The sequence below is a fragment of the Mixophyes fleayi genome, chromosome 1, assembly GCF_038048845.1.
Source record: "Mixophyes fleayi isolate aMixFle1 chromosome 1, aMixFle1.hap1, whole genome shotgun sequence".
In the NCBI taxonomy this organism is placed as follows: domain Eukaryota; kingdom Metazoa; phylum Chordata; class Amphibia; order Anura; family Limnodynastidae; genus Mixophyes; species Mixophyes fleayi.
In genome coordinates, this window is record NC_134402.1 from 45,236,177 (window position 1) to 45,263,631 (window position 27,455).

At 40.1% G+C, this 27,455-nt stretch overlaps 1 protein-coding gene and 1 long non-coding RNA gene across 5 annotated transcripts in view; one reads left to right on the top strand and one right to left on the bottom strand.

Moving 5' to 3' along the window:
• LDB2 (LIM domain binding 2) overlaps nucleotides 1-14,577 on the bottom strand; it is a 271,061-nt gene extending 256,484 nt beyond the window's left edge. For 3 of the 4 annotated variants that reach the window (XM_075194699.1, XM_075194698.1, XM_075194700.1), the window contains exon 1: nucleotides 14,217-14,576. In XM_075194699.1, the coding sequence (XP_075050800.1) occupies nucleotides 14,217-14,348 (132 nt within the window). In that variant the 5' untranslated portion in view covers nucleotides 14,349-14,576. Of the gene's footprint in view, nucleotides 1-14,216 lie in introns of all 4 variants that reach the window. The other variant, XM_075194701.1, reaches the window with a different exon arrangement.
• LOC142136769 (uncharacterized) overlaps nucleotides 1,152-27,455 on the top strand; it is a 41,906-nt gene continuing 15,602 nt past the window's right edge. The window contains exons 1-2 of the long non-coding RNA XR_012687526.1: nucleotides 1,152-1,369; nucleotides 2,660-2,766. This is a non-coding gene — a long non-coding RNA (uncharacterized LOC142136769). The remainder of the gene's footprint in view (nucleotides 1,370-2,659; nucleotides 2,767-27,455) is intronic.

Consider the following 27,455-nt stretch of genomic DNA (forward strand, 5'->3'; position numbering starts at 1 on the left):
GAGCTCCCCACTTTCCAACAAAAGACCTGATCCTCAATCCAGAAGTATATGTAATTTTATGCTTACATGCTCTGCAAGGATAGCGCTTGCTTGTAACATGTGTGCAGGTTCAAAGGCAATGGGGAGAAGAAGTGTTTGTATCCATGTCTCCCATCATATATATAACAGACAAAATGTACTCTTCGATAGGGAAATGAAAGGAGGAAAAGCTCGACCCACAGTGGTAATATTGTCTTCTTTCCAACCAATGCCAATATGTAGTCGCTGTGGGGTAGTTATGAGGGATCTTTGCTGTCAGTACACCGAATACTGTCCACTCTGAAGGGAAACAATGTTTAATACAAATTTAGAAAAAACAGCAAGTTCCAGGACCTTCTCACCACACGGCATTCCCATAGACAATGATATATAGGATTATTTCTGCTAACTTGGGAGAAAGACCATCGTCTGTAATTCTCAATATGATTTAGGGCCCTTGGGTCTGGCTGAAGCAGGGCTGAAATGGAACCTGGAGGTCTTAATAATCTCTCTGCTCATCTAGAGTTCTCTTAGTAGCACAAGCAGTATAGGAGTCTAGGACCGAAGTCCGGCGTAATAACACTCTAGAACTGTTTGTAGGAACTCAATCCTAGGACTGGAATCCACTAATAAAGATTCAGAATGTAAACACACAGAAACTCAGAACAGAACGAACTAGAACTGGAGACAGGAACTCTCAACTCAGAACCGGGAAACAGAATGGCGAACTCAGGACTGCGCGACAGCCACAGACCTGAAACTCACACACAGATACAAGGAACTGGAAATAAGCCCTAGAGACTCAGAACAAGCCGCAGCAACAGAACTGGCGATACCAGTAAAACCACAGGTACTGCAGAATAAACACTGGATAGTGCAAAGTTCTTACTGAGGTAATGTGGAATATTGCAGGAAGATGAGCAGCTTGGAAGTGTAGAGTACTTGCAGAGTGATGAACTCCAGGAAATGCAGGATACTTGTAGAAAGATATGCACTTTGGAATTGCAGGTATTTGTAGTAAGATGTGCACTTTGGAAGTACAAAGTAATCAGTGTGCAGGAACAACCGGAATCTGTAGCCAGGAGAGAATTGTTTTGTTCTGGCTATGAACAGATCTCAGCAGCAGTTTTAAATATGGTGTTCCAAACAGCTATTGGCTGCACAGTTCATGTGATCACAGCTGCTGAATCTGGTTGGTCTGGAATGATCACCTGACTGAATCCAAAATGGCTGAGCCCATGCAGCAAAATAAACAGTATGTGTTTGTTTACAAACGGAGATGTGATGGACAGGAATGTTGCAGGCAACCAGGAGGGACCCGGGTAGCCGTGATATGACAACGGCGGATGTGGTAAGTGCAGCTAAGACCCCGATGTGTGACACCATCTCTAAGTACACATTTGAACTCAAAAAGTATGTTAGATACATGTGGGTCTAAAGCCTTATACCCCCTCAGGCACTTTACTTACATTTCTAGACAGTAAAAATGCAAACAAAATGTTTTTTACTTGCTTTTTTCCCTAGTGTTTTAGAGATCACTGCAGATTTGTTTAAAAAACGGTAAATGCCAAAGTAGGAAAAGTAGCATGCGAGAAAAACATTGGAATACAATGCATATAAATGACCAATGGCGTGGTAACGTTAGATTCAATGGTTTCTAGTTTACCTGCAGTGTACAAATATTAAAAACGCTTGTAAAGAACATTTAAAATGACAGTGTGTATGAATGAGCCCCTAAAGATGGCAGACAGAGGCATCTGTGATAACCATGTAGTCAGCACATTTGTTCAATCTTTGCTTATTCTTAGTATATGATATAAGAGTTTGGTCAATTGAGTTACATCTGTTTTTAAGAAAGCTTTGTCTAAGGGGCTATCACAGTCCTTTAATTGTCTCATCAGCAATGAGCTGTAGCTACTACAGACTTGCCTGTAAGTCAATGGGGAGCATGGCGTGTTCAGGTGTTTTTCATTAAATCGAACAGGAGTATAAATAGCTTTAGCATTTAGATGTATCAGACATGTCATCATTATTCATTAGTAATACATATATATAATTACCAGTAAAAATCATTGTGACATTATTGAGATTTAGCAGGGAAGAAATGTTCTAGAAACCTTATTGACTACTAGTTAATGGTATATTAATGGTAATTATAAATAAGTGTACCTGTCTAAGCTTTCAAGGACATCATGAGGGGTCAGTAACAATATCTGACAAAAAATAATTCTCTTTTCCTCTATTGTCCTGAAATTGATAATGATACATACATGGCAGCAAATACCAAAAGTTGTGTAAGAAAGGAATATATACAAACATAATAAAACTGACACTTCAGAAATGCAATGGCAAACTGTGCCGTATCTTATTCGTTTGTGCGTACCAAGAGCTTGAATCTTAGGAGAGTGAACATTGTGAGTTACAGTTTTGTTTAGAGAAAAAAGGGGAACTGTCCCTGACAAAATCAGGACACGTAAAGTGGTATCTAAGCACCGCCATCTTGCGTTACTAGGGTCACATCCTTTACTAAATCTATTTTCCCTCATTCTGTCATTTAATTGTTTATTCGATTATCATTTCTTATTAAATAACTCGAGGCTGAGTCTCCTTTTATATATTAATTACATTGTTGTTTCCCAAGCACATATCTCCATACGCAAAGAACTGGCATAGAAATCCAGCCTCGTGTATCCAGAAGAAGAGTTGTGCCCTCCGGGAAATGACGAGCGGATCTCCATGTTTGAAGAGGTAGCCTCCCTTTACTCATTTGCCAGTAAATGTTAGACTTACAACGTCTCCATTTTGTTTCTGTAATTTTGTGTTTTGGTAGAAATAGAAAAATAAATGGTCAAAACACCAGACCAGTCTGAACCCTTTATTAGCTGTCATATTCGTACGCATAGATGACATACTGCGACACAAATGTACATTTGCTTGTGATAAATGACCCTCATTGTCTCATTTTCAGCTGTAAGGAAACAAAGGAAACCAAAACTAGCTAATTAGATTGCGGATGATTCACCACTGTCTCTGGAGGGAATAAGTTTTTTGGTACCAAAAGCAAAGCTGGCAAATTGGGCAGCACGGTGGCTAAGTGGTTAGCACTTCTGCCTCACAGCGCTGGGGTCATGATTTCAATTCCCAACCATTGCCTTATCTGTTTGGAGTTTGTATGTTCTTCCCGTGTTTGTGTGGGTTTTCTCCGGGTGCTCCGGTTTCCTCCCACACTCCAAAAACATACTAGTAGGCTAATTGGCTGCTATCAAAATTGACCCTAGTCTCTGTACAGCGATGCGGAATCAGTGGCGCTATATAAATAGATAATGATGATGTAATTGCACCAATTCCACACACGCACATGGCATCATCCCATATATGCTGCACAGTGCCGCTGACATTGTCTCCTCCTAGAAAAGCAGATAACATGGCCAAGTGCACACTCAGTACTAAAGAGACAGTTCTGTAGCTCCTCTAAAGGCAGTTGCCTTTTCAGTCAGTCCCTAGTGCCAGCCAGGATCCTACTGTCACTATTTTGCAGAATATTCATTATTGTTTAACAGTGTTTTTTTTTATTTACTACCACTGATTATTCTTCTGAGTAAAATAAAAAAAATATATAATAAATTTTGAGGCTATCCTTGGTTTCCAAATATATAATGCCTTCAAAAATATTCTGGCATGTCCACTGCAACAATGTAATGTTCTTTAGATCTTTGGAGAGATTAGAGAACTAAAATGATCACTTCAACAATGGAAAGAAATGTTCAGAAAAAAAAACAAAACACACAAACAGAAAAAAAAAATCTCAGAGGTCCTGGGTGCTTCATGTTTATAGTTTGCTACTGTTTGTAGATTAAAGAAAATTTTTGTATTTATAATATGCTGAAAATGAGTCATATAACCCATTTTTTCCAGCTCAGAAATTGGGACATGTGGTTGCCTCAAAGCTGCAGCGAGAGCATAAGAAGGGGGGAGGGGGTCACAATACAGAAGCACAGCCAGTGACTGACTGTGTGTAGGAGATGGTAGAAGACACAGTGAGAACATAATCTGTGTCCCTCAGCTGACACGACTGTGCTGATTGGCTGAATGCTGAGTGTGAAGTGTAAGTTTAGTGACACAGGTCTAGTGGAGGGTGGGTAGAAGAAGGTGTCTGTGTCGTAGTGCAGCCAGAGAAGACATCCAACACAGTGGTGCCAGACAATGCCAAATTAAAAGCAGGGTAACTGCAGTGCCCCCACAAATTTTAAAAAAAGGGCAGGGGGTGATCTAGCGGACCAACGGCTGTGCATCTAGCTTACAGACTGTTATTGAACTGCACAGTCACCCCACTAAGCTGTGAATGTAGCACCGATATAGGACACCTGGTGAAAACTATGGCAGCGTGGCCCCCACAAATCCCAACATAGCCCTGGATGTCAGGCAGTTGCTGTTTGGAGGAGGCAGGACTCTGGAACCAGGTAGAGGATCATAAGCCAAAAGGAGCAGACAAGTTTAAAAATATGATTAAGTTAAAAAAAAGTATTTATTTGTTTGTAATTAATAAGACTGTGGTGGTACACTAGGGGCCAAAATGTGGTGGATGTATGCTCTGCTTGAATGTAAATCTCATTGTGAGTGAAAGGGGAATGTGGATGTTCAGCTGTTGTCTATCACTTGCCCTCATGCCCACACAGTCAGGGACTGACTGAAAAATTTTAGCTGGGAGGGGGGTAGAGACTCAGGGGCATATTAGGAACACTTTAAAGGGACAAAAATGTAGGTAGATCACTGATCTGGCCCAAGGCAGTCCACTAATGGGACCGGCCTGGGGGTCAGATGCCCCCCCCCCCTGCACACGCTTGCTGTTACTAAGCCGGACATGAAGCTTCCAGATCTGTAATGATGCAGACTGAGGCCAGTGACACAGAAAGTATATCCAGAAAGGAGTAGAATCGAGCTTATAAGCTTATAGCTAAAAATAAATTTAATTACTAAACATTTTTTATATTAATATTTTATGTAAATCAGTATTTATTTGCACGTGCATTTAGGGTTTGTTTTTTTGTTTTTTTTATAATACGTGTATGGGATCTCATCAGGAAACCCATTTTCGATCAACTGCTGGATAGAACCGGGATGAAAAAAATGTATATTCAATCTTATTCATACAGGCTTACCACAGTATATTTAAAGGGAATGGTCACTTTTTAGAGCTCTCACCTCTTTCTAACCTCCCCCAAGTAGCAAATAGAGGGTGCTCATTCCCCCCAGGGTTTTAGGGGAAACAACCACCCTATTTATGACATGTGGGGCAGGGTAGAATGAGGAGGGTTCTAAGAAAATTTAACTTTCCCTTAAAATATAGGGGCCTGATTCATTAAGGATCTTAAATGAAGAAATATCTTATTTCAGTCTCCTGGACAAAACCATGTTACAATGCAAGGGGTGCAAATTAGTATTCAGTTTTGCAAATAAGTTAAATGCTCTCTGTTTTTTCATGTAACACACAAATACTTGATAGCTTATTTGTACACTGAAATTTAAAGTTGATATTTGTGTGCTACATGAAAAAACAGTCAGTATTTAACTTATGAGCAAAACAGAAAATTAGTTTGCACCCCTTGCATTGTAACATGGTTTTGTCCAGGAGACTGAAATAAGAATCCTCTTTATTTAAGATCCTTAATGAATCAGGCCCCAGGTTTTTTTAAAGACAATCACGACTGTAATCCTTATATATTGTTTTTAGACATTTCATATATCAATGCTATAATTCCAACTTTTATTCTAACATTTGATGAATGAAACTCCAGCTTTTTCTGAATCAGAATTTAGAACAATTAGTTCTTTGTTATAGCATTTTATGATAGAAATACATCTACAAACGAAATGTAAAATTCCACCTGTGAAAAACAGTGGCAAAGTAACAATATGGTCTTGTTAAATGTTCACCCCAGAATCAATGGTCGTTCAATTGAAGGAAGTAGATATTTCCTGTCACTATTTGTCATAGAATTTGCCACAATATAACCTCAGAATAACCTTTGATGAATTAGCAAAACTAGTCAGCAGTATTTATATGTATTATTGTACATAAATTCATGCTTGTATATATGTGTTTGTACATGCATTCTTATTTACTTTATTTTTATACTACCGAAGGTAAGTACAAGCATACTAAAATTGAGAATATGAGACAGTATTATTATTATTATCTTTCATTTATAAGGCGCCACAAAGGGTCCACAGCGCCGTACATAACATACCAAAAACAGTGAGCCATGATACAGAAAGAACAAAAATGAACAAAATATACACACCAACACAGGTAACATGGTAATGCAAATCAAATTACTACTGGGACAATGAGTGAAAGTGATGGTAGAAATCAGCGGGAAGTAGGCCGAAGCTTAAGAAAACAGGGCTAGGGAAGCAGGCCAAGAGGTACAGAGGGTGAAGGAACAGTAGAAGGAGCACACAAGGAAAGAGGGCCTTGCTCCTGAGAGCTTACATCCTAAGGGAAAGGGGGAGACACAAATAGGGTGGTACAAACTGGGGGAGAGAGCCAGGACAAGGGAGTTAGGAGGAGGACTGAAAGACTTGAATAAAGAAATGAGTCTTAAGGCCACGCTTGTAGCCTTTGAGAGTAGATGCTGCCCTGATGGAACATGGAAGATCGTTGCACAGTTGGGGAGTAGCCCGGGCAAAGTCCTGGAGACGGGAGTGACATACAGCCAATATACATCATAAATACATAAACATTGGGGTTTATCTATGAAGCACAATACCATGGTAGTAAGAGTACAATTTAATCCAGGTGTCAAATTTATTGATATTATTTTTTCAATACCATCGATTTTAAGGGAAAATCCCCAATTTCCTGAAGCCAGAGCCGCTGGCAGCTGTAATGAGCTATTGGATGGACTTCCTGCTGCTGCCCTTTGAGCTCATAGTACAATGCAGCTCCTGGTTTTAGGGGGTCCTGCTAAATGGAGGGATGCTGTGATTGGGACAGGCATGCACTTAAAGGTTTTCTTTTGCCAAGAAACCCCCCTATGCATGCTGAAATGATGTGATCCAGAATAATGCACTGCATGTGTCTTTGCCCTAGTCTCACCTGGATCCTCTCTGCTGTTCCCCAGCAGCAGAATATTAGGCAGGGACACAACAAACTACATCTCCCACAATGCAGGAGGAAACAATGTGGCTTCTGATTGGAGTAGGGTCACATGACAGCTCTGGCCCTCATTGGCTCTGAAGTAGTCAGGTGACACTGGGAAGGCTTATTATTGTTGTCATTCAGCTCCTTCACATTGCAGAACCTGGTGTGCACATATGAATACCCTCCAGGCTGCAATTATCAGCTGACACACAGATGGGAACCCCCATCATAGCCCTAATCCTGCCTGTACCTTATACTCTGGTAATCTGTATCTGTATTGCAGGTATGAAAGTGAAATTATAGTACAGTGTAAAGTGCTTCACATTTTAACCATGTTTCGTTTTAAAACACAATCTATTGTAAAATATTACAGTCACTTTTGTCATTATCAAAATGTTTACATTAGTTGTAATTGTTGCTAGGGTAAAAATCAATTTACAACCATTGCTTCAATTTATCTAAAAAAGAAAAAAAACTGTTGGAGGCTTATTGCAGCTTTTTTTTTTGTGCTTTATTCCAAAGATCAAGCATTTGGAAACCCCCCTCTAAAAATTCTGCATTTCCCCCTGGGAGGAGGGGGTAGTGGGGGAAACCTTTATAATAACGGTGCTCACGGACCTTGAATAAGGAAACAATATCCTATTGAAAGTGTTGAATACCGATTTGATGGGTAACATGCAGAATAAAGAAATAGCTGTTTTGCACAGGGGACCCAATCCTTAAACGTAGTAAATGGTATGGTATGCACAAGCAGTCACATTATATTACAATAGTAGACTGATGTAGTGTGATCTTATTTGTGCATCACAGATGATCCCCATTGATAAACATTTTTACACTTAAAAAATCAGGAACAATCCCCAAACTGTATTTTTAACTCCTTACGTCCTGAACATCTGTGGATTTGAGAACTCGGTTTCTGCAAACAATTACACAGCAAGCCCATTCCATCCCTTGACCCTTACAGTACTGACTACATTACATTATGCAAACAACCTATTGAAGAGCAAGCTTCAGTGGAATATAGATTTTAAGTTAGAAACAGAGGTGTAAGCTAGGAGGAATGATCATTATTTGTAGGAATAGAATTGTCTAAATTATTTTACTTCTGTGCTGCAAAATGGAAATTTCTGACTCATTGCTTTCCATGTAGGACAACACCATCAATTGCAGATAACTATAAAGCACAAAAACAATTAGTAACCTCTCCAATGCAGCTTTAAAAATGCTTATGTATTACTAGTCTGTTTACTATACCCAGCAAAACTAAAGAAGCTTTGGACATAAAGGGACAAGTTAATGCAATCATGCCTATCCCTGATCTCTAAGTCTCACATAGACTGCTTAAGTTTATGTATATATATATATATATATATATATATATATATACAAGTTAACCCGTGCATGATACTCATGCATTCTAGTCAAATCAAGATACTTAAGGTCTTAAAAAAGTTCTTGTCATGCATTTGGGCCTAGCCCAGGCCTCCTCAGGGGAAGATCGTTACTTCCCGACGCAAGCGCCCTTTTTAATGTGTGTTCATGAGGTAAAATTACCTCACGAAAATGAGTTTGACCCCTCAACTCGTAAATTTAGCCTTTACTACCCCTCCCACGGGAGGAAGGGGGGATGATGGAAGTTAACTGACTTGACTATTCTAATTTTTTTGTCAATTAATGTCAGTATACCAAATTTCAGGTCAATTGGATGAGCCCTTTCTGAGAAAATAGTTTTTTCCACACACACACACACACACACACACACACTAACGCACGCCTCTACACATGTGTGTTCATGAGGTAAAATTACCTCACGAAAATGAGTTTGAGCCCTAACAAATTTCAGCCCTTTTTGAATTTTTTTTCCCACACACACTAAGAATTTAGTAGGTCAGTGTATAACTCTGCCCAGCAGGTGGCGCTGCAACTTGTTTTTTTTTCCACACACACACAGACAGACAGACGCCACTAAGCATTTATATATTAGATATATATATATATATATATATATATATATATATATATATATATATATATTGGCTTGAAAAAGTATTCCAGCCTGATCTTTTTTTCAATATTAAGAATGGAATATTTACCTATTTAGAATGGTAAGTATAGATAAACAGTGATTTAGTAAATAATGGTAAATTGCCCTGAAAGTCACACCTTAACAGTCCTACCCGAAAGGTGATAAAGATGTAAAAACTTATATCTCAAATTATCAGTAGTCATCCACTTTGGTCCTCACTTTGTTAAACTACCTCTGGCAGCTATGACAGCTAGTAGTATGATCAGTAACTTTGAACACTGAGGGCCTGAGTCATTAAGGAGAGAACAGTGAAAAAAAAGGAGTAACTTTGCACCTGGGCAAAACCATGTTGCATTGGAGGGGAGGTAAATTTAAACCGCTGGGACAGATTTATAGTTGGGGTAGGGCATGTCCTAGATCAGCTTTAAATGTCAGTGTAAAAATAAAGCTATCAAGTATTTGTGTGTTACATGAATAAACAGCCAGTATTTTCCTTACATGCAAAATAATAAATTAATTTGCACCCCTTGCATTGTCACATGGTCTGCCCAGGATCAAAGTTACTCCTTTTTTTGCCTTACTCTCCTTAATGACTTAGGCCCTCAAGGAACACATGCTGAGAAGAGCGCAATTTGCGTTCTTGACGTATATTATACCCATTTTTATATCTGAGCATGCGCACAAACTACTGCAACATGATACTACCACTGGCATATGTCCTGGTGGAGATGGTGATACCCGTTTGGTGTGTAGTGTTTGATTTGCACCATAAATACCACGTTGCATTCTGGTCAAGTAGTTCCAATATAATCTCATCTTTCCTCAAAACTTTCTACCAATATCTTTGCAGCATCTAAATGGTGTTCTACAAATTCTCTAGGGCCATAGGTAGCTTTTGCCAGCAAGGGCATGTAACCCTCCTGTGGAGGCCCTTTTTGTGGAATGCATGGCAAATAATTGACCCGTGTACATGATCTTCCATAACAGTCACTGGCTTCTGGAATGTCACAGTTGGCATCTCATAGTGGCCTCTCTGATAAGTGCACTTCTTGACCTACAGCAAAGTTTAGTGGACGGCCTGATCTAGGCTGCGTGGCCGTCGTTTCATGCGTCTTCCCCTTCTGTACAGTGAAGGATGTTTAATGCGTTTGCAGTAGTCTTGTACCCTTCCCCAAATTAGTGACTATAGTTATATCTATGGCTTGTTTGGAATGTTCCTTTGTCTTAATTGTGATTCATCTTTGGAAATCCTTTACCTTGCTGTAGGGCCTCATGCAGATGTGGGTATTCAGATTTACAAACACATTGATAACAGGTGGTCCACTAATTTCTTATATAAGTGGAGTAACGAATTGTGTGACGTTTAAGGTAAGCCATTGCGACTTTGCAAAATAGAACTTGCAACTGCAAGGGGTGTTATTATTATTTTCATTTATTTCTTTCCATCATTCATTTTTAATCATTTCTGGAAAGGTTTTGGAAAATGTGTGTTGATACAGCATGGAACTTAATACCTTATGGATCAGAGACAGAAATTCCTACGGCAATCTATTTTTAATTTTGAATCTGGTAACAAAATGTAAAAAATGTGTGTAATATACAGTGTGTGTGTGTATATATATATATATATATATATATATATATATATATATATATATATTGTATGTAAGTGAAGAAATAGTCTGCATCTAATAGCAAAAATAATGAAGGAAATCTGAATGGTAAAACTAACTATGTTGGTGCATTCAGTACCAGTAAAAAATAGTTTATAAGTAGACCTGTTAGCCGAGAGTTGTTCTTAAGAGAGAACAAATTTGCCCCCCGTGTTTCAATATAATACAGTTTGTACTGTTGTGCATGATCCACAATTAAATGTTTTAGTAGAAAAAATAAAGTAGAGAACATAAAGCCGATTCAATTCTTCTAGTTCATTTATATATTTTAGATACTGAATACAGTTTTGAGTGTTAACCCAAGATAGGCCGATCAGTGGTCAATATGTATTATTAAAAAATCTACGTAGACAGATAAAAAGTGTACTTTTTGTACAGGGGAAATACCGAACAAAACAATCAACTCTAACTGGAAAAACAGAAACACCAACTACTTCACTGAAAGCTGCATTACCTCCTGCTAGAGAATCGTACAAAGGTGCCCTCCCATCCGGAGCCCTGGAGGCTGCTCTGTGAAGATTTTTTTTACCTCTGTTCCTCTTACAAAAACTGGGGTTGTGGTGGGTGTGGATGGGAGGACCAAACACAAGAGATTGCAGTTTGTGATTGACCCTCACCTTCACATATTATTGTGGGTGCTTTTATCAGCTTTTCCGATTGGTTGGTAGAGTCACCCAATCACAAGTAGAGAAAATCATCTCTGATATAATACAATGCAATAACGAAAACAATGTTGTATGCTAAATGTGGAGGAAGAGGTGACATGCAGTAAAAGTAGAACCAAAGTATGATACAGAACAGCTAATTGAGGAAGTTTGATAAGTTCATATGCAGTTTTATGGAGATTTGTGTTGCCTAGAAACCCATATAGGTAAAAAAAAATAATTGCTTGGCAAAGTGGAAATTAAAACAAATGCAGATGCTGCAATACCACCTATGGCCAGCAGGTGGCCATATAAAGAAAAACAACACCATGGGGTAAATGTATTAACATGCGGGTTCTTCAACACCCGCGAGTTCAGCGTCTTCGGCGATTAAATTTAAAGTTGCGCTGCATTGTAAAGGGAAGTTTCCCTTTACAATGCAGCGCCGCTTTAAATTTAATCGCCGAAGACGCTGAACTCGCGGGTGTTGAAGAACCCGCATGTTATTACATTTACCCCCATGTTTCTAGTGTGTATTAGTGTGACACTTATGTTGACTTTAGAGCAAGTTGAATATACACTGAAAAACTCTAGTTTGTTTTTATTTTGCATTTACATGATTGTGTCAGTCCGTCCCATTACATTATTTTAGTTCCCATACACTGTAAATAATTTCATCAGCTCTAGGAACATGTTTCAACTCCTTAGGTTCCTTTGTCTGTTTGGGTATATATATTTTGAATGTAGGTTGATGCACAGAAAAATACTTCTAGGATAGCAATGATCTTAATGTCATACCATTTCTTGGATAACTAAGCAGAATTGGACTGCAAGCTTTTCAGACAACTTAACAGGACAACTGTGAGAATTCACAACACTGATTAGTAAGGCTATAAGCAGATGAAGGAGTCTTTATTGCAGCACTTAGCTCACTTGACTCACTTATTACCACATATTAGCCAGATCTTTATCACCATGTTCTATTGTATTGAACAGGGATTAAGTGTGACTTGCACACTGGAGTCTGTTCCAAGTGTTGTTCATTTTAAATCCAGACTTTTACATGTGTGTTGTTTAAGTAAGCATTTTATTTCTATCTGACACACTGTCCCTTTAAGTGTGATAATAGTATTCTAATTAATGAAAGCTTTTGCCAGACTAAAACCAGCTTCCCTGCAGTGTAAATCCTTGGTACCCCAATGCTTAAAACAAATGATGAAAAAAGATGCATAACCATTATGAGACCACCTATATGGGAAATAATTAGAGTTAGACTGATACCCTCTATCGTCTAACTGGTCAGGTTTACATTTATATAGCAAGTGGACCTGCAACACATCAGGGTCCATTGCTCTTGTGGAATTAAATCCCCCCCTTTACTTTCCTGTGTTTCCTGATCCTAGATCCTGGTGGAAAACACCTTTGCTGACTCCAAAAAGTATCTGTCTGCCTGGTAGACCACGATCAATACAGTCACTGCCACCTTATCATTTATTGCTTTAATGCACTGTGTTGTTTGCTGTGCACCCTGCACGTGTCCCTGTGTACATTTAGAAGAGAGGCAAAAGCACATGTGTACACTTTAGTGGTAAATGATAATGTTACAAGGTACGTGGATGTCTATATGCACAGATTTGTTTCTCTACCTTACATAGAAACAAATAAACAAAAAAACTAATGAAGGATGATACTAATACATATATATATATATATATATATATATATATATATATATATATAAGCTTACAGGAAAACAACACTGAACTTGTCCATTGAAATGTTATGTGAAAGTAAGTATATAAAGTTCTTTAAATAAATATTAACTCAGTTTTAGTGTTACACACCCCTTAACCCAGAAATTACATCCCAGGGCATCAGTCAAATTAACCTCGTGCAGTGTCTTATTTCACACTTCTGTAGAATACTTCTACACCTCTGAACTGTTGACATCATACAGCCGTACAATCACACACACACCAGGGTGGCGACAGCGTACAATTGGGAGATACAGGTGCTCTGGGCGGTTGGCATGAATCCAATTCACACACTTTTCAACACTTTAAAAAGCAAGTTGTACACAGAGTTTAAACTTGGTTCCACTTGCCATCAAGTTAGTGTCTCCCCACATCCGTTCCATTTCCAGTTTATTTTCGCATAAACTATAGTTTACAAAAACAAACATCTTCTAAAATAACAAACAAGACCTGCTCATAAAATATTCTGGTCATTTAAAATCACTGATTATGAATCACCCCAACAATTTTGATGTTTGTTTAGTTGTGTTGCATACAACAATATCTACTTTTTATTGACTTCTAAACACTGTCCCATTTTCTAGAACTGTGTATGAATATCAAACATACACACGTCTTCAATGTTTAAGTTATTTAAAATAGCAACACGATATTTGAAGTTGTTCAGAACAAAAGGGAAATAAAAGAGAAACAATATGTAAAAAGACAAATAAACTCTGAAACTTAACTTTACCTTAGTCCTTCAGAAGTACCTGATAGGAAAATGTTACAAGGTAACACAGCATTCCACTAGTTCCATATAGAATACGCTGACCATTTACAGAATTATGAAACAATAAATAGGCAACAATGATTTAGGTGGATGGAAGTAAAGAGACTGAACTATACATTGAGTAGGTACAGAATAATCATAGAGGTGGTAACAGTGTATAGGGGAAGGTTGAAGGCACTTACCTCTGTACGAGACTGAAGCCTCTTGTTCAGCTCATATATACGATACTCTGGCTGTACCATGTATGGAGTGTGTCTTCTGTAAAAAGGACCAAAAGGAGAAGAATAGAAAGGATCATGCTGATTGCTGGACATATTCTTGTTTGCTTCCAGAGAATCAGCGTAGCATCAGCATCCATAAAGAGCACATGGACTGTGCGTTCTTCCCAGCATAAACTAGCAGTATGGAAACACAGATCACACTGCCTGAGAACTGCTGCTAAAGCCCTCTATGGCAAGACAGAGTGAGAGAGGGAGAGGGAGAGAGAGAGGAGAGAGGGAAAGCACCAGAGCGAGAGAGGCTGGATAGCTTCAGGCTACACTGCGTGTTTTTAAAGAAGCAGTGTGCGAATAGGGGTCACTTCCTGTCCACACAGTGGGGCTGCCTCACTTATACCATTCAAGGATTTTTTTTGTTTTAATTTTATCAAGCAGGGTCCCATAGGAAGCTGATGGTTTTGTTATGCATTTATGTATTTCTTTACATTCATTTTTATTCATTGCATGTAGGTGTGTTATTTATAATTAATACAAAATCATGACTTATAAATCATGTTTTTTACATTTTAATAGACATTGGATGCAATATTTTTTACGGTACCGATTGTTAAGAAGATATAATATCTAAATATGAAGATAGTAATTACGCAATGTCTACTGAAGATTATTCCTTTGGGTAATAATTTGCAGTGCATCCAATATAGTTACTGTGGTCAGTACAGGTGATAGATGCATGGAACAGACTCCCAGCTGATGTGGTCAGGAATGATTAAGTGCATATCCTGGATGCAGATAGAGCAGAATGTGGTGCAGTTTCTTATCTCCATCACTATGTGCGTGGTAACATGCCATCTAATTGGTGCTAATTTAGGGGTCATGTGAGGTAAGTGCTGCAACAAAGAATGTTTCATGTCTAAAAAATGAGACTAAACATTTGTGCTAGATGCCAACTTGGTTGTAAAAATATAAATGCACGTTTTGATGCATTCACAGCTGCCTTAGATAAAACACAGCTCATTATACACAGCTACAATCATCATAATACTATAGAACATAGAATAATACACAGGGTAAATATGTTCTACATTTGGGGGAATCAATGGTTGAGTTAATCAATACAGACGTGCGAATCTTACTCAAGAGGGACATGTCGGAAGAAATGTGTAGGAGGATTTGGGTCAAAAATAGGGATTGTTTCTTCAAACAAGGATAACTTAGCAAGTATGTAAATAACATTGAAGAACACAGCGGTGTGGGGTCCTTGTGGGCATGGCCAGGTCTAGGATTATCAAGAAGAGCTTCCATTGGACTACATTGAGAAAACATTTTTTATTTTTTATTAAAGTGGTAAGAAGGGTTTAGAATAGTCTTTTATTTAATTAAAAGATTATTTTAAAGAACCTCTCTTATTATTTACATTTCTTACACATTTGGTATATTGGGAAAATGTCTCACAGACTCCTGACCATTATATTGGGGTTCCCTTTAGTGCAAAGATACCACTCCTGGGTTTACAATCTTTATCATTGACCAGCACCCACTTGAGGGATCCTTACTGATAGTGTGAGTGGAGGGGAGGATTTGCCAGACACTGAGGGAGCATTCAGAACGATAGTAGGTGAACCAAGTGAACACAGTGTCACAAAGTCCAAGGCAGTGAAGGGAGTGCAGGAAGAGAAGGTTGTCATATGTATCGTTAGTACCAGAGAAGTCCAGAAAGAGGAGTATGGAGAAGTGACTCTTGGGGCTAGATTTACTAAGCTGCGGGTTTGAAAAAGTGGGGATGTTGCCTATAGCAACCAATCAGATTCTAGCTTTCATTTATTTAGTACTTTCTACAAAATGACTGCTAGAATCTGATTGGTTGCTATAGGCAACATCCCCACTTTTTCAAACCTGCAGCTTAGTAAATCTAGCCCTTGGACTTAGGTGTCAGCAGATTATTAATCACTTTATTGTCAGCAGTCTTGGTTGAGTGCAGAGAACCCAGATTGCATATGGTCGAGGAGAGCCTGAGAGGAGAGAAAGTGGATTAAGTTGTTGTACACAAGTTCAGAAAAGTAGTTTGAAAGTCAAGAGGAGGAGAGAAACAGGGAGGTAATTGGTGAGAGAGGTAGTGTTGCAAGATGGTTTCTTGAGGATAGGAGAGATCAGCACATTTTTGAAGATTGAAAGGAAAGTGCCAATGAACAGGTTAAAGAGGTGAGCGAGATGAAGGTAAGCACTGGGGGAGGCAAGGAAACAGAGTCAAATGGACAGGTTGAGGGAGAAGAGGAAGAGATTAGTGTGAAGAACTGAAGGTGCATAGGGAAGTGGAGAATGTGGGTACGTGGTGTTGGATCTGGTGGGAGGAGTTTTCCTAATGGATAATGTTGATTTGTCCTTTGAAGTAGGTGGTGAAGTCAAGCACAATGAAGTGCAGAGAGACAATTTGATGGCAGCAAAGGGATGTCAATGGTTGGTAGACAGGGTGGATATTAGGGACTTACAATGGGTTTACTTTGAGAGAGAGAGAGAGAGAGAGAGGGAAGTGAAGTAAGAAGATAGGATGTAATGGAATGAGATTTTCTCCATTGGCACTTGGCAGTAGGGGGGAACTTTTGTAAATGGCGAGTCTGGTTGGAGTGCCAAGGTTGGAGTTTGGATCACCACAGACAATGTGAGGTGGCTGCAGCTGCCTCATCCAGGGCTCTTGTGAGTGTAGAGTTGTATAAAGATATATATGTGAATCTGCACTAGGAATGGTATACTCCTCTTTATTAGAATCTCTACAATGACCATTTAAAGAAAGGGTCTCTCTGCCAACAGAATATATGGGTACAATGTAAAGACTAGAGTTGGAGAAAAACACAAATGAGCCCTCCGGTTCACTAATATACAATTTTTAACATTTTAATTTGTTAAAAACTAAACTTTTAATTATTGCTCTAAAATTATTTTTATTCAGATTTAGTATATTTCAGGTAAATGTTGGCGAAGTTATAACAAATAGAGTAGTATAAATAAAGTACGGAAACAAATAAGTTGCAAAATAAAAAATATCAAATTTTATATTATCATTATATTCCAAATCAGTTCCAAAAATTGAGAAAACTGACTTCAAATTATGAGACTATCAAAACATTAATTGATATGTACTATGTGTTCAAAGGAATCTCTCTCCATATGCCTAATGTTCCTTAATTAAATACACCTAAGGTTACATAAATGAAGGAAGAGGTGGAATCCCTATTTCATATGGTCCAAAGTATTTGTTAGGAATTATATACTACTTACAGTCAAATATCACCGTCGTACATTCTCATATCAATTAATGTTTTAATAGCCTAATAATTTGAAGACCGTTTTTTCAATTTTTGGAACTGGTTTGGAATATAATGAGAATATAGGATCAGTATGTAACACTGAAACAAAGTAATAAAAATTGTGAATTAAGGAATTACCATACTGCTTCCCACCCAAGTACAATATAGTCCCCTATGAAAGGGTTTGATCTTTTAAATTTTGCACCTTATTTTTTCCATTGCTTTATGTACTATTACTTTTTAATACTTCCCCAACATTTACCAGAAATATACTATATACGAATAAAAATAATTTTACAGCGATAATTAAAGTTTGGTTTTTAACGAATAAAAATGATAAAAATTGTAGATTAGTGGACAGGAGGGTTCATTTGTGTTTTTCTACAAATCTAGTCTTTTAAGTTTTACTCGAATGTAGAATTGTAGAAAGAGACTGCTGCATCTGGGCAAGACAGAGTAGTGATAGGAGAGAGGTGAGGTGCAAGAGAAACTGAGAATAGGATTGGGTTAAGGATGATTAGTTGTAACTATGTGGTATGAGAGGAAAGAAGAGGAGTTGCATAGGAGTAGCTGAATCAGGCAGAATGGGGCTTCCCATGGGCAGATGTACACAGAAAGAATGCTAAGCAGGAGTAACAGAAGGACTAAGTGTTAATACATAATAACCAAGAAGTGCTACGCGATTTAGCAAGCCAAGAGGAATAACAGAAAGTGTGCAACTGGGAGAGGGAGTGTGAAGTAAGGAGTCATAATGGTTTGAATGTGTGGTCACAAAGAGCATAAAAAAATAAAGGTAAGCAGTTAACATTGCCAGTAAGCAATTTTGGGAAACATTGGTAGTAAACAGCTCAATATTAAGTTTCCAGACAGTGCAGAAAGCAAGTTCAGGAGATGGAAGGTAACAGGAACTCATAGGAGGATTTTGTCCTCTAGTAAAGATGTTTCCAGGTAGAATGTTCACTTACTGTTTAACTCTTATGTAACTTTATACTATATGTAGCTCACACTAAGAATAGTCTGCAATTGATGCTTCCACTTTATCTGTCATGTAATCAATGTTCCCAATTCCCTGTTGCTCAACTCCTGTAGAACTCTTAATTTCTCTAGTATGCACTTAAAAAAAACTACACGTCAAAAAAATCTGCACCCTAAGTTTTATTTGCACCCAGCAATCATCATCATCATTTATTTATATAGCGCCACTAATTCCGCAGCGCTGTACAGAGAACTCACATCAGTCCCTGCCCCATTGGGCTTACAGTCTTAATTCCCTAACACACACACACACACACACACACAGACACAGACTAGGGTCAATTTGTTCGCAGCCAATTAACCTACCAGTATGTTTTTTGGGTGTGTGGGAGGAAACCGGAGCACCCGGAGGAAACCCACGCAAGTCGGGGAGAACATAGAAACTCCTTATAAGGCCATGGCCGGGAATTGAACTCATGACCCCAGTGCTGTAAGGCAGAAGTGCTAACCACTATGCCACCAAGCTGCCCAATGCTCAACCACAGTAATGCTTTTCTTAATATATATAGAGAGAGAGAGAGAGAGAGAGAGAGAGAGTGAGAGTGCTTCAAAGTGTATAAATATCTTCTTTTTTTTTAAAAAAAAACATAAGTTATCCCTAGAATAAAATATTGCTTATCAACAGGCATTGGAAGCTTACAAATGCTGTTCAACTTGCATTTCTATATTTAGGAAGGAAGAAGTTCAATGGAAATCCACAGCTAATTCTTTGTATACTTTAAAATGTGCGCCAAGCCACGTACCAACATGTTTTGTAGCAGGGACTTTATCTTTGCCTCTGCTTTGAGGTGACTCTTTCTTCTTTGCGGCGGAGAATACTTGCAGCAGCCACAACACGTAACTCAGTAGGAGACCTATTACAAGGCCTGCGGGTTCTCTTTGCATAGGATAATCTCATCTGCCCCAGGTCATCAATATCATTGTATTCTACACAACATCACATCGCTTTTCGCATACTAAGTTTAAATAGCAGGATCATTCCAAACACTAAGGAGAGTTGTGTTTCTTTCCACCAATAGGAATGGAATAGCCTTGTGGCCAATCGCAATTATAATGGGACAAAAAGTGTAGTGTCCCCCGCAAAAGATCACCCCACATCAGTCTATGACAAAACTGCAGTGTGTGCAAATAAAAGCAGACCAATCCTCTAGGACAGTTGTTAGGGAACAGGGGTAAATTACCCTAAATGGGGTAAAAATGAAATTCCTGGGGATAATGCTGCCGATTCACATGCTGTCAGTTGGATTGTAGACCCCTTTAAATGTGAAATTGTTGTTGTACCAGAAGAGCCTCAAGGGTCGGCAAAGGCACTTCTTGAGCTTCGATGCAATAATGAAGCACGTATTGCATTTGAAAACAAAGCAGATCTGTCATATTTTTGTATGTCAACAGCTGCAAAGGCACTCAAAATTGCACATGAGGAGGCAGTCAAAAAGTTGCTGCCTTTTGCAACAACCTACCTTTGCGAACAAGGATTTTCCACTCTAACGAACATAAAAACAAAGCGGAGAAATCGATTGGCCGCTGAAGACTGTATCCAAATTGCTCTGACATCAAAATGCCCCAATATTGATGCTCTCGTATCAAAAATGAAGCACCATCATTTCTCCAAAACCTGAAGTTTTGAAGTTGAAGCTTTCAAAGAAATTTGGAATCGATTCAATAAAATTTTGAATTCCAATAATTAATAATATATGATTTCCTTCCTTTCAAATCAAGGGAGTAACGTTGTGAATCTAAACATATTTGGGGGGTAAAAGTGAAAAAGGTTCCCTAACCCCTGCTCTAGGAAAACCCATCCATGTGCTGATATCACTGGGGTTCCCTCCAACACTGGGGCAATATGTGTAAAATGTTTACAGATAGTTTTTTATTATGTGGGACTACAAGTCCCAGCACACCCAGCCAGCCATTAGTCATTGGATAAGCTGGTGCATGTAGCGCTATAATGATATTCCAGGCACAATTTTCTGCTGAGATAAAGCATGTGAACAAGCATTCCCACATTTACGGGGATAACTGACTACACTTTTCAGTTATAATGCCATCTTCAGTAGTGAATGCTTGTTTACAGCATGAACAGAGAAAGATGTCGAAGTCGTATAATTGGATGAACGAAAGTATATTGGTTAATATTGTTTTATCGTGCGATTGCACTCAGTATGCCACGCTACACGTGGTAAAATAGGCACGCACACACTCGCACTACAACATTTAGTTATTTATATATTTCATATTCATATTGATTCCATACCACAGTGATTTATGAGCAGATAGTATTTAGTTTATTATTAGTTTATATATTACGATTATATGTACACTGAGTGTTATTTAAGGTCTAGGTTACAGGAAACGTGTCATGTCTGGTATCATTTTAATCCCCTATTCATTAGCAGTTGTCCGGTTCTTTCGCCGAAGAGATCGCACTTTGCATACTCTAGTTAGTGATGTTAGGGAATAAAACACTTAAAGTGATACTGACTATAAAATGCTAATAGACTAGTTGTAACTGGATTCTTGGCGGGAAAGTCAGAGCACAACCCCTGGAGAGATGACCCCCACCTTTGGATATTTTGGTTTGAACTGGCCTACGACCTGCAGCACTCTGGACCTTCCTGATACCTGGACCAATAGAAGCAAGCCACACCATCTGCATTATTCTCACTGTAACACTGAGTGTATATAATAACAGCTCTCACTGGCACTGGCCTCAATCTACTCTGACCACAGTATTCTGGAGTGAAGTACTGTCCACTGGTACCAGTGGGAGCGCAGCTTGCGCAAGCGAGCGCAGCGGTATGTATTTATCTTTTGGTATTGACTGTACTGTATTATAATTATGTATTGAACTGATAAATTTTACATCTGCTAAAATAAATTACTTTGTGCTTTGGAAACACAATACAATCGCTTGGGCAATGCTTATTTGAAAACGATAGAATTACTTTAATAAAGAGTTGCAATGACAAGTTTCGGTAATTCTGGCTACTGGTCGAGCATCCTCTACCAATCATCCAGTGGACGTACCATAGAGCAAATCAAGTATATTTCCACCATTTCTGTCTGTAAATTGGAGAATTTGATGGCTGTTCCAAAAAAAAAGTTTGTGTAAGTGTGTTCTGGCAATGCACAAACATTCTGTTCTCATATGGCGAAACGGTTCCTGTTTTCCACATTTGAACAAATACAGACAATAAGTTTTGGAAAATACATTATTTAACATTACTATATATTGCCTGGGCATCTGTACATTTATATGGTGTATGGTGCTTCCGAAAAGTAGAGACAACATTGTGTTTTGCTCAAATGGGTTTTAATATATCTAGTATTTGAGGTAGCAAATAATTAGCTCTATATTTGCACATGAATAAGTCATGGTACTAATAACAAGTGCAGAAAACGATAGTGCTTAGGCGTCAATGTGTTGTGTTGATGGTGCAGAGTAGTAGTAGTCAAAGAGCATTTACAGATGTTTTCCTGGTACAATGTGCATCCAAGGATCTGTAATCTCTTTTAAAAAGATTATGGATATGTAACATTTATCGGTGCTTACTGATTGGCTTCCATAAGTTCCATGCATTGTGACCTAATTCTCCAGTTCGCTCTATTTATTTGCAGAATTTTCATGAAATTGGATTTGATTTTCTCATTAGTTCATCAGTGGTGAATCTCTGTATGGTGCATTTAAGTGTGTGAAAGGGTCTGCAAGGAGACTTAATCATCCAAAGGCGACACTAAGCAGTTTCCCTTTGTACCTATTGTGTCCATGTTTCCCTGAATGAGGCAGTATGTCAGTATCATGTCACATTAGTGTTCTTTGCAAAGGTCCCCAGCAGCGTAAGAGTAAAGGGGGGTTAAACTCTTTATTTACCTAGAGGCGTACACCCTGAGTAAAATTGCTGAAGTTTGATAACTGGAGACATTGATGAAATGGAGAAGCTAGCACAAATGGCAAGTGTACATTCTAGAGCATAAATGACTTAACATTGAAGAAGATGCATTAACAATACACTGCGTTACTACCTTAATGTTAATAATATGAGCAGTATCCACTATGAACAATGTCAGTGTAACTAAGTTTTACTTCAAGAAAAATAAGAAAATTGTAATCTCTTGGACAGATGTAAATAAGTGCTGGCCCACCTACTAAAGCTAGGTACACACTGAAGAATTTTCTGACTGACATGTTATCTACAACAATTTTACTAATGACTGAAGGTCTGATCGGGCGATTCATGCGTACGCACTGACATGTTTTACCTTCAGATCTGTGCTTTTCATCTGGTCCTCTAGTCATTTAGAGAATGACAGCACAATAGTCACTCATTCATGCATTCCTGTCACACTGATTAAAACCGCCTTGTTATAGCTATCCTCATGTCATAACGAATTTCATTAGCTTCTGGGACTGAAAATGAAATCCTCATAGTAGCTAAGACCTTTGTTATTGCGATCAATCATCATCTCTAAAACACAAAAAAAACAGATTACAACTACAGTAGAATAATAATTTGTCACAACCAGTAGGGTCAGAGGAGTACCCGTACAGTCTGCTCACATTGGCACTACCTCTTAGAAGGCGTGGAGTCTAACAGAGTGGGAGGTTTTCGCCAGAGGCTCCTGCAAGGGCGCTTGGTCTTTGCAACTCCCTGACTGCAGGTCGCGGTTCTCCTAGGAGGTGATGAGTGAAACTGTAAAGAGAACCAGGACTATAACTGAAAATGCTTTGGATGAGGAGTACCAGGATGGCTGAGAGATTAGGAGACAGTAGAGCAGTGTGCTGATTAACACAGGAGGCTGGTAGCGATGGTAGCAATAACCGGCAGAGCGTTTACCACAAGGATAGGGGAGTAGGTACAGAGGCTGTGATGATTTGCGGATAGATGTGCTGGAGACTTCAGAGAACAGGTAGCAATAATCTGCAGAGTGTTACCACAGGGTAGTGGAGTAGTCACAAAGGCTGTGATGATCTGCAGATAGATGTGCTGGAGAGTTCAGAGAACAAACAGCAAACAGGAGCTAGGGAACAGGACATCTGAACAGGAGAGTAGACCTGAAGATCTGGCAACTTGGTAGAGAAGCAGGTGCTTTAAATAGACAGAGCTGACAGGCAATTAGCCAATCAAGAGAATGCAGGAAGTATTGAGCAGACCAGGTGGGTGCCTGCTCAGTTCAGCCCAGCAAGTGAATGCAGAAAAAGGGAATCAGGTGAGAACAGTGAACATAATGCAGGTTTAGCTGGTGCAATGTGTGACAGTACCTCCCCCTCCCCCTTTTTAAAGGTGGACACTGGACATCTAAGCATTGTTATTTTAGGATTTCTAGAATGGAATCTCTTCACCAGGATAGGAGCATGGACGTCAGAAGAGTCAATCCACGTGCGCTCTTCAGGACTGAAGCCAATCCAATCTACAAGATACTTAAACTTACCACGAGAAATCTTACTATCCAGGATTTAACTTATCTTAAATTCCCCATCATGTGTAGCAGGAAGAGATGCTGTAGATGTCTTGATGTGGGAAAATCGATTAATGATGAGAGGTTTGAGTAAGGACACATGAAAGGTGTTGGAAATCCGTAGTGCAGCAGGCAATTTCAATTTCATCGATGCAGGGTTGATGACCTGGATTATCTTGAATGGACCGATAAATTGGGGCGCAAACTTAATGCATGGCACCCTAAGGCGGATGTTCTTAGTGGACAAGCACACCTTATCGCCAATTTTTAAAGGAGGAATTGCCCGACGTTTCTTATCAGCAAATTGTTTGTACTGAGAGAAATATTTCCTGAGACATTTAAGGGTTTGGGCCCAGATGGAGACAAAACTCTGATGAGTTTTATCAACTCCAGGCATCTGGGTGGGTGGGAGGGATGCAAACCTAGGGAGGTTCGGATGTTGCCCATGAGTAATAAAAAATGGAGTAGATGAGGTAATTTTGTGGTAAAGATTATTGTGTGCAAATGCTACCCAAGGTAAGAAATCAGACCAGTTGTCTTGTGAGGCTGAAGAATAAATCCGAATAAATGTCTCCATTTCCTGGTACAATCTCTCAGTTTGTCCATTAGACTACAGATGGTAGGATGAAGAGAAATTGAGTTGGATATTAAGAAGTTTGCACAAGGACCTCCAGAATCTGGATGTAAATGGAACTCCTCAATCCAATACAATCTCCAAGGGAAATCCATGTAGCCAAAAATTTAATTTCACAAATATGCAGGCCAGATGGGCAGCCGAGGGTTGGCCAACAAGAGGTACAAAGTGAGCCATTTTAGAAAAGCGGTCTATGACCACCCAGACAATGTTGAACCCTTTACTTGTAGGGAGATCTGTAATAAAATCCATGGAGATGTATACCCAAGGCCTGGTAGGTAGAGGCAAAAGAACTAGAGGTTCTGCCAGACGCACACGAGGGATCTTATGCTGCGCACAGAGATTACAGGCAGTTACGAACTGTTTTGTATCTGAATAAAGGGTAGGCCACCAGTAATTTCTGGAAACTAGCTCAGTTGTTCTCCGGATTCCAGCATGACCAGAGAAACACGAGGCATGATAGAATTGAAGTAATTTCCTCCGGAGAATCTGAGGAACAAACGTTTTCCCAGGTGGCGTAGGTGAAGAAGATACTGATATGGCCAACAGACAGTTTGGATCTAGAATAGGACGCTACAAGAGTTCTGCTGGTTCGGGTTATTATTATTATTATTATCGTTTATTTGTTAGGCGCCACAAGGTTTCCGCAGCGCCGAACATGGTACAAACAGTAGACTATACAGGGTAAAACAGTACAGGACAATAAACACAAAGTACCAGTACTTCAGAAACTCCAAGCAGGCAGATACAGTAGAGACGGAGCAGAAGAACAGGTATGGAGACAGGAGGGAAGAGGGCCCTGCTCATTCGAGCTTACATCCTAAGGGAGGGTAAACAAAGTCAGGCACAAAAGGGAGCCAGTGAAGCAACGGGGAGAGAGGAAGGGAGCCAGGGGAGAAACAGAAGGGTGAGTGGTTAAGTGGATGGTTGGTAGGCCTTAAGGAACAGGTGAGTTTTAAGTGCCCGCTTGAAGGAGCACAGATTGGGTGAGAGACGAATGGAGCGAGGGAGGTCGTTCCAGTGAAGGGGTGCAGCACGGGAGAAGTCTTGGATTCTAGAGTGGGAAGAGGTGATCAGAGTGGAGGAGAGGCGGCGATCATTGGCCGAGTGCAGGGAGCGGGCGGGAGTGTGAATGGAGAGGAGGCTAGAGATGTAAGGGGCAGTAGACTGAGAGAGAGCCTTGTAAGTGGTGGTGAGGAGTTTGAAAAGGATTCTGTAGGGGAAGGGGAGCCAGTGTAAGGAAAGACAGAGAGGGGAGGCAGAGGAGGAGCGGCGTGAGAGGAAGATGAGTCTTGCAGCCGCATTGAGTATAGAGCGGAGGGGGGAGAGACGGGAGTGGGGGAGGCCAGTAAGGAGGAGGTTGCAGTAGTCGAGACGGGAGATGATGAGGGCATGGATGATAGTTTTGGTGGCATCTTGAGAGAGGAAGGGACGGATGCGGGCAATGTTACGGAGTTGGAAGCGACAGGCTTGGGCAAGGGATTGAATGTGGGGGGCAAAAGAGAGAGAGGAGTCGAGAGTGACACCTAGGCAGCGGAGTTGGGTGACAGAGGAGATAGTGGAGTTGTTAACAACGATAGAGAGGTCATGGTGAGAAGGGAGCCTGGGTGGGGGAAAGACAATGAGTTCGGTTTTGGAGATGTTAATTTTAAGAAAGCGAGAGGACATCCAGGATGAGATGGCTGAGAGGAAGTCAGTTACACGAGAGAGGAGGGAGGAGGAAAGATCAGGAGAAGAGATGTAGAGTTGAATATCATCAGCATATAGGTGATACTGAAGACCGAAAGAGGAGATGAGAGCCCCAAGGGAGGAAGTATAGAGCAAAAAGAGTAAAGGGCCAAGAACAGAGCCCTGAGGGACTCCAACAGGGAGAGGGGAGGGGGTGGAGGAAGAACCAGACGTGGATACGGAGAAGGAGCGATTAGCAAGGTATGAGGTGAACCAGGCATGGACAGAGCCAGAGAGGCCGAGTGAAAGAAGAGTTTGCAGTAGGAGGGGATGGTCCACGGTGTCGAAGGCTGCGGAGAGGTCAAGGAGGATGAGTATGGAGTAGTGACCCTTGGATTTGGCTGATAGGAGATCATCTGTAACTTTAGCCAGGGCTGTTTCAGTGGAGTGGAGGGGGCGGTAGCCGGATTGGAGAGGGTCAAGGAGGGAGTTGTCAGAGAGGTGTCTGGTGAGGCGGCTGCAGACAATCCGCTCAAGTAATTTGGAGGCATATGGGAGAAGAGAGATAGGGCGGTAGTTAGCAAGAGAGGTGGGGTCAAGATTGGGTTTCTTAAGGATAGGGGAGATAAGAGCATGTTTGAATGAGGATGGGACAACGCCAGAGGAGAGTGATAGGTTGAAGAGGTGTGCGAGGTAGGAGCAGGCAGTAGGAGAGAGAGAGCGAAGGAGGTGGGAGGGGATGGGATCAAGAGGACAGGTAGAGGGTGGAGAGGAAAGAATAAGGGAGCGAACTTCTTCACCTGATGTGGGGATGAAGGAGGACCACAGCTGGTTAATGGCGGGAGGTGAAGCGGTGATGGGGGGAGAGTGGTGGGAGGAGGAGATGTTGCGTCTGATGGCTTCAATTTTGGAGGAGAAAAAGGAGGCGAAGTCAGACGCAGAGAGGGAAGGCGGGACAGTGGGAGGGGGGGGAGAGGAGGGAGTTGAATGTGGCAAAGAGGCGGCGGGGGTTGGAGGACTGAGAAGAGATGAGCGACTTGAAGAAGGATTGTTTAGCGAGGGACAGGGCAGAGCAGAAAGAGGAGAGGATGAATTTGAAGTGAA